At 43.2% G+C, this 8,181-nt stretch overlaps 1 protein-coding gene across 1 annotated transcript in view; it reads right to left on the bottom strand.

Annotated features, from left to right (window-relative positions):
• The window catches only part of SMG1 (SMG1 nonsense mediated mRNA decay associated PI3K related kinase), a 153,715-nt gene that overhangs the window by 132,196 nt on the left and 13,338 nt on the right, over positions 1-8,181 (bottom strand). The window contains exons 2-3 of the mRNA XM_070412908.1: positions 7,202-7,303; positions 967-1,074 (exon numbers count right to left, since the gene is read on the bottom strand). Of these exons, the coding sequence (XP_070269009.1) occupies positions 967-1,050 (84 nt within the window). The 5' untranslated portion in view covers positions 1,051-1,074; positions 7,202-7,303. The remainder of the gene's footprint in view (positions 1-966; positions 1,075-7,201; positions 7,304-8,181) is intronic.

Genomic DNA, 8,181 nt, shown 5'->3' with positions numbered 1-8,181 from the left:
AATGCCGCGACCCTTTAATACAGTTCCTCATGTTGTGGTGACCCCCAACCATAAAATTATTTTCGTTGCTACTTCATAACTGTAATTTTGCTACTGTTAGGAATCGAAATGTAAATATCTGATATGCAGGATGTATTTTCATTGTTACAAATTGAACATAATTAAAGCATAGTGATTAATCACAAAAACAATATGTAATTATATATGTGTTTTCCGATGGTCTTAGGCGACCCCTGTGAAAGGGTCGTGACCCACAGGTTGAGAACCGCTGACCTAGGGGATCTTTAAGAACTACTGATACTTGGGACTCACCGCCAGACTCTGATTTAACACGTGTGGGTGAAGCCCAGGCATTGGGATTTTTCAAAGCTTCCCAGGAAATGCCAGTAATAAACACAATTTGAGAAGCACTAGAGCAGCAGTGGCTCAGTTGATTGAGCATTGTCGTGTGCACCGAAAGGTTGCCAGTTCGATTCCCGGTCAGGGCACTTAGCTGAGTTGCCTTTCAATCCCCCATTTGGGCGCATGTGGTAAGCAACTAATCTCTCTCCTTCTCTCTCTCTCCCTCTCTCTCTCTTTCTTTCCCCCTCTCCTCTGTCTAAGCATGTCTTTAGGTGAATATTTTTTAAAAAGTTGTTTAGAGCAGTAGTTCTCAAACTGTAGTGTACATTGGAGTCACCTGCACGGTCTGTTAAAACTCACAGATTACGCCCTAGCCAGTTTGGCTCAGTGGATAGAGCGTCTGCCTGCAGACTGAAGGGTCCTGGGTTTCAGTCCAATCAAGGGCACATGCCCAGGTTGTGGGCTCGATCCCCAGTAAGGGGCATGCAGGAGGCAGCCGATCAATGATTCTCTCTTATCATTGATGTTTCTATCTCTATCTCCCTCTCCCTTCCTCTCTGAAATCAATAAAAATATATTAAAAAACAAACAGACAAAAAACACACACAGATTGCTGTGCCCCACCTGGCAGGGTTTCAGTTGGTCTGTGCATGGCCTGAGAATCTGCATTCCAACCAGGTGTGCTGATGCTGCTGGTCTAGGGATCATGTTTGGAGAATCGCTGTCAGTAAGCTGGTGAAGAAAAGAAACCATGCAGACCGCTGCTGTCACCAAGGGGAGGCACTGATCTTCACGTAAGCATGAACTGTCAGTGCAAAGAAGCTATGTTGGCTGCCCTCCTGCCACCTGGAGAGGATTGCCCACCACCAACAGCCAGCCGATGGCCCCTGCTTTATGCCGTAAGACTTGCCAGCTCTGCACCTGTCCACTCCATGTGGACAACCCCCTTTGCTATAGTTCAGGCCAGTTGTAGCTCCTCTACAATAGAGGGTGGTGGCCTTGTCCCCCGAGAAGTGGTGCTGATGGGAGGGTGAATGTCTGCAGTGGGCAAGCTGGAGATCGCCTACCACGTCTGGATGGTGGTAGAACATCCATCCACCCTTGCTTCATGAAAAGCCCATGATTCCATCCACAGAGACGGTTTACTACCCTGGTCCCAAGGCAAAGGGTAGAAGGGCTTCACTATAACCACAGGGATACTGAGATATGATAGAAGGAGTAAGAAGTCTCTCATGGAGGCCAGATGGAAGAATCAGAATTGTCTCTAAAAGAAACACTGAGCTCTTTATTCCAAAGAGTTATTTCCTGAATCGGTGTAATCTTTTCTCCAGCTTTTAATTCATGTTTTACATTAAAAATAAGCAAAGAGCATGTGATAAATTTACAACTATGCTTCAAGATGAAGCACAGGTGAGGCCCAGCAGATCTTTTTAAATATCTATTTTTATCTTCCCCAAAGAAAATTTCTTTATTTACCTATTTATTTTCTTTCAGGGATATTTTCATAATCAGTGGTCTAAGTTAAACTGCACTTAAAAAAAAAAAGGTAGCCCTAGCCGATTTGGCTCAGTGGATAGAGCATCGGCCTGCGGACTGAAGGGTCCCGGGTTCGATTCTGGTCAGAGGCACATGCCCCGGTTGTAGGCTCAATCCCCATTGGGAGGATGTGTAGGAGGCACAAATGATTCTCTCTCATCATTGATGTTTCTACCTCTTTCTCCTTCTCCTTTCCTCTCTGAAATCAATAAAGTTATATATTTTTTAAAATAATACAATTTAATGTACAACATTGTAAAAATTTGAGGTCTATAACATGGTAATTAGTATATCTATATATTGTAATATGATGGCCACTGTAGTAATAATTTAGCGCCTCTATCATGTCACATAATTACCATTTTTTAAAAATTTTTGTTGTTGTTATGTATTTTATTTTATTTTTTAATACATTTTATTGATTTTTTTCAGAGAGGAAAGGAGAGGGATAGAGAGTTAGAAACATCGATGAGAGAGAAACATCGATCAGCTGCCTCCTGCACACCCCCTACTGGGGATGTGCCCACAACCAAGGTACATGCCCTTGACTGGAATCGAACCTGGGACCCTTCAGTCCACAGGCCGACGCTCTATCCACTGAGCCAAACCGGTTAGGGATTACCATTTCCTTTTAGTGACTGGAATAATTCAGATCTAGTCTCTAACAAGTTTGATGATTATGATACAATATTTTTGTCTATATTCACTACAGTTGCATTAGATCTCTAGCACTTATTTCCTGTTTGTTACAAGTTTGATTAATCCTTAGGAGAAAATAACCCCAGAGATGTGGAAAGTGTCATTTATTAAGCACCTACTATGTCTCAGGGACAAACCTCTTTGTCTTCATTAGATCAGGAATTCAGTATAAAGCTCCGTTATCACTGGGAAGTATGACTGTCTGGATTTTTTTGGAAAAATATATTTTTAAGCAAAATAGCCTACTCAGATAAAACATTCTCGCAGAGCAAATGATGCAGATATTGAAGAAGCATGAAGAGCCGGGAATGTATGTGGGCCATTAAGCCATAGACATTTTCTGGGCCTCACATGGTAGCCATTAAGCCTCCTGTTGAGAGCTGGTTATGTAATGACACCACAAAGTTTTAGCAATTGTTTTTAATGGGTTCCCAGGCCTAGGAGGCCCTAGGAAGGGTTGGTGGGTGGTAAGGCTAATTTTTGCCTGCTGGCAGAGACTCTAAGTATTTTTTTGTTTTGTTTTGTTACACGTAAACCATAAATTATATAGCAAAATAAAGCCATGAATTAGGCGAGGGACTAATTTTCTCCCCCCTCCTACATACTGTATCAAACATTGGCTTTGAGCTGGGCAGGCATGGCTCAATGGTTGAGCTTCAACCCAGGAACCAAGAGATCACTGGTTCAATTCCCAGCCAGGGCACATGCACGGTGGCAGGCTCGATCCCCAGTGGGGGACATGCAGGAGGCAGCTGATCAATGATGTTTCTCTATCAACGATGTTTCTATCTCTCTATCCCTCCCCCTTCCCCTTTCTTTAAAAATCAATAAAAACATATTAAAAACATAAACCAAACATTGGCCTTGAAAATGACTATGTTCATTCATTTCATAGGCATATTTTTGAACCTACTACATGGTAGGCACTGGGTTTACAATGGTGAACATAATTAGCTATAGAAGCAAATATACAACTGCGTGCTGTATATTGAGACTTCTTGCTTTGTTGTAGAGATACAACCCCTAGTTGTACATGTAAGAGAAAAATAAGAGGAGATCATTTATATTGGAAGTCCAGGGAAAGTGACTTTAGCAGGGCCCTAGAGGGTGAGGAGTTGGTGAGAGGAAGAACATTTCAGCTAGAAGTGAAAGGTCCTTGGGGTGGGAAAGAACTTGGCAACCTCTGGGAACTGAAAGAACCCTGGAGGAAAGAGGATGGATTAGTCATAGTTCTTGAGAGAAAGACACTATAAGGAATTGGCTCATGTGGTTATGAAGGCCGAGTCTCCAATCTGCTGGAAGCCCAGGAAAGCCGGTGGTGTAATTCCAGTTCAAGCCTGCAGGCCTGAGAACCAGAGGAGCCAACGGTGTAACTTCTCCTCTGAAGGCAGGAGAAGACTGCGTCCCAGTTCCGCAGTCAGGCAGAAAGTGAGAATTCTCCCCTTCCCTTTCCTTTTGTTCTACCCAGGCCTTTAGCTGAATAGATGAGGCCCACCCACATTAGAGAGGGCGATTTACTTTACTCAGTCTACTGATTCAAACACCTAGAAGCGTGTTTAACTAGGTACCTGGGCATCTTGTGGCCCAGCCAAGTTGACATGAAACGAACCATCACAGAGGATGACAGCTAGAAGAGGCGAGAGAGGAGGGCAAGGAGGTGTGGTTTGTACAGAGTGCACTTGGTTAAGTTGGAAATGTCTCCTAGAATCCTCTTCCCTGTCAGGTTAGCAGGAAGGTGAGTGCAGCAGCAGCCATCACCAAAGATCATCATGGTCAGGCATAGACAGACAGATGCAGAGACACCTGCAGGTTCCACCTGTCCTTGCTCTCCTCTGCTCTGCGTCCAGCTCTCTGCCTGACTGCTGACCCTGTTGACCAACAGTGGCCCCTGTCCCACGCCCAGATGCTTTGTGGCAGTGACTGCATGAAGGCACAGCTTGCCATAGAGCCTTTCCTTGGCCAAATGTTATGCTCGTGGCCAAATATACTTGGTTGGTCAGATGGATTGGTTAGTGCCTCCTGTGATCCTCCAGCTTCCCTCTCAGACTGTCCATTCTCTGGCTCTTCCTACAGCTCTGCAAGATCTAATTCCTAGAATAAATCTCTCATCCCCTAACCCAGTGGTTCTCAACCTTGGCTGCACATTAGAATCACCTGGGAATCTTTTTAAAATCCTGATTCTAATGTGCAGCCAAGGTTGAGAACCACTGTCCTAACCCATAGTGTTTCTTCATTGAACCCTGACTGATACAGTGGACCAGTGGTCAGCAAACTCATTAGTCAACAGAGCCAAATATCAACAGTACAACGATTGAAATTTCTTTTGAGAGCCAAATTTTTTAAACTTAATCTATATAGGTAGGTAATTGTTATTAACTTAATTAGGGTACTCCTAAGGCTTAGGAAGAGCCACACTCAAGGGGCCAAAGAGCCACATGTGGCTCGTGAGCCGCAGTTTGCCGACCACGGCAGTGGACCATACCACGTAGGCCAAGTTGAAGGCCAGGGGAAGCTATTGAAGACTCTAAACCAGCGATTTGGTCTATATCTATGATTGGGGCTCCTCAGTATACCACCAGGACTCAAGACCCCCCCTCCCCCCCATATTCTGAACAGGGCAGGGCACTAGGCAGAAAAAAAATGCCATTAGACTATTTCCCAAATCTGTCCCAGGTTCCGGGTGCATTCCTACCTCACTGTCAAGCGGTCATTATGAGTTTGCTTCTCAGTTGGACAAGAAGAGGTGTTGTTTGTATCTAACAGGTAGGATTAATGAGTAAAAGACTGCAGCCCTCTGTGGCGGTGTTTATATGCAAAAGCTTTGGGGCAGGCACAGGAACAGGTTGAATGAGTTGACTTCTGGACCCAGAGCAGCTGGAAATCTGCCCTCCTTCAGTTTGTATGTGCACAGCTCCAGCTGAAGGAGGCAGTTGTGGCTACGACTCAGAATCAGCAAGGGCTTTAAAAATATACTGTCGCTCCACTGCAGGCCATTTCAATCCGATTTCTAGGGGTGAGGCCCAGACATATTCGTGTTTTTTTTAAGCATCAAAAACGATCCCCCAAAGTAGCCAGGGTTGAGAACACATACAACCATAGTGAAGAGGCTACAAAGCAGGGGGACCCACAGGCCACATATGATATAAATACTGTTTTGATAGACAGTATTTTCTTCCAGAAATTTGAATCCAAAGCTAATATTGAAACAGGGAGATTGTAAATGTAAACCTGAACTTCTAGTTTCTCTTCTCTGACAACCTGGCAGGATTGGCAATCCCGGGCCCACATTCTCATGTGGCAACAACAGTTAAGAGCTGAGCAGTCGCTTCCCTGAGGGAGCCACGGGCTCTTCTATTAGCCACAGTCTCCACTAACCCCTAATGTTTGCCCAGCCCATTTCACTCATTTTATTATCTGCCTATCCACTGAAGACACTGGATTTGGGGGCCTCACGGGGTCAAAAGCAGGGATCAGCAAATGATAGCCCTTGGGCCAAATATGGTTCGCTGCCTGTTTTTGTGTGCCTTGCAAGCTAGGAACCGTTTTCACATTTTGAAATTGCTGGAAGAAAAAGTGAAAGAATGATATTTTGTGACACTTGAAAAATTAGATAGATTTCAGTGCCCATATTGAAACAGGGGTCATGACCATGCTTGCTTGTTTATGAATTGTCTGTGGTGCTTTCGTACTACAAGGGCAAAGTTGAGTAGTTGCAACAGAGAAGGCATGGCCAGCAAAGCCTCCAATATTTGCTAACTGGACCTTTACAGAACAAGTTTGTCAACTAAGACAATAGGATTTAGAATTGAAGAAAGGTTTGAACCTCAGATCCATTATTAACCATCTGAGAGCATTTGGGCAAATTATGTCACCTCTCTATAAAATGCAGGGGACTGCCCTAACCAGTTTGGCTCAGTGGATAGAGCGTCGGCCTGCGAACTCAAGGGTCCCAGGTTCGATTCCAGTCAAGGGCACGTACCTTGGTTGCGGGCACATCCCCAGCAGGGGGTGTGCAGGAGGCAGCTGATTGATGTTTCTCTCTCATCGATGTTTCTAACTCTCTATCCCTCTCCCTTCTTCTCTGTAAAAAAATCAATAAAATATATTTTAAAAAATGCAGGGGACTGTGATGATGCAAATTAAGTGACTATGTATGGCCCACAGCTTAGTGCCTAGAAAGTGCAGAATAAATTGTACCCAATAGAAGAGTGAGACCAAAAATCACTCTTTTTGAAATTGATAGTGTTTTTCAGTGAATAATATAAAAAGAACGAGGACTCTTTAACTATCTCTTTGTAATAATTCAGGTTGAATTATTATTCTACATTAGATATCTTCTAAATGTGAAAACTGTAATACTTACCAAATACAAAATCAGCTTTTAACTAATCATTAATCATTGTCTTTAGCATCAACAATTGGAGAGCGAACTGTCCAAATTGAGTGAAAGCTGTCTTTTCTATGATATCACTTTTTATTATACATTTGAAGTTTATTAATTATCCAGGAGCTGAAACTCTCATTAAAAAATAAATTTTTGCCCAGCCAGTGTGGCTCAGTAGTTGAGCGTCAGTCAGCCCATGATCCAGGAGGTCACAGTTTGATTCCCAGTCAGGGCACATACCTGGGTTGCAGGCTTGGTCCCTAGTAGGGGGTGTGCAGGAGGTGGCTGATTGATGATTCTTTTTCATCACTGATGTTTCTATCTTTCACTCCCTTTCTCTCTCTGAAATCAATAAAAAAATTTTTCATTTCCTCTGATTAATCAAAGTTGGCCAAATAAGAGACTTGGCTAGAAGTATTTTAATCTAATTAAAGCATCAGAACTTATCATGCACTTAAAATACACATAACATATAATGGACCATTTTAAAGTGTCCAATTGTGTGGCACTAGGTATATCCACAATGTTGTACAGCCATAATCACTATCTAGTTCTAGATTTTTTTCATCACCCCAAAAAGAAAGCTGGTACCCATTAAGTAGTCACTCTCCATTTCCTTTCTCTTGAGTCCCTGGCAACCGCTAATATGCTTTCTCTTTCTGTGAGTCTGCCTATTTTGAATATTTCATTTCCGTGGAATCATACAGTATGGGGCCTTGCGTGCCTGGCTTCTTTCACTAAGCATGATATTTTTAAGGTTCATCTATGTTGTGTTGTGGCTGAATAATATTTAATTGTATGGATAGCCCATGTTTTATTTTTTCATTCACCCATTGATAGACATTTGGGGCTATTGCAAATAGTGCCGTGATGAACATTCAGGTACATGACTTTGTTTGAAAACCTGTCAGAGCTCTAGTATCGAGAGCCTTTCAGACAGTGCGAAATCTCTTTGAAAAACATGAACTGGTTGGTAGTTCAGGGAAAGACTGAGACCTGGATGGAAGGGTCTTGATAACGCACTTGTTTGCTTGCTTAGTGCCTGTCTTTTACCTCTTTGAATGCAAGCGCCATGAGGACCAAGACTGTATCTGGTATGTTCACTGCTGCACGTTGAGAGCCTGAATACACAACTAGACAATGGCCTGACCACACATAAAAATAGAATTCTGACCCACAATCCACATCAACCAGCCCAGCAAACCATCCCATTATCCACA

This window comes from Myotis yumanensis, unplaced genomic scaffold, assembly GCF_028538775.1.
Source record: "Myotis yumanensis isolate MYYU_CA2020_CCGP unplaced genomic scaffold, mMyoYum1.0.hap1 SCAF_4, whole genome shotgun sequence".
Lineage (NCBI taxonomy): Eukaryota > Metazoa > Chordata > Mammalia > Chiroptera > Vespertilionidae > Myotis > Myotis yumanensis.
This window is presented reverse-complemented; position numbering and strand designations above follow the sequence as displayed.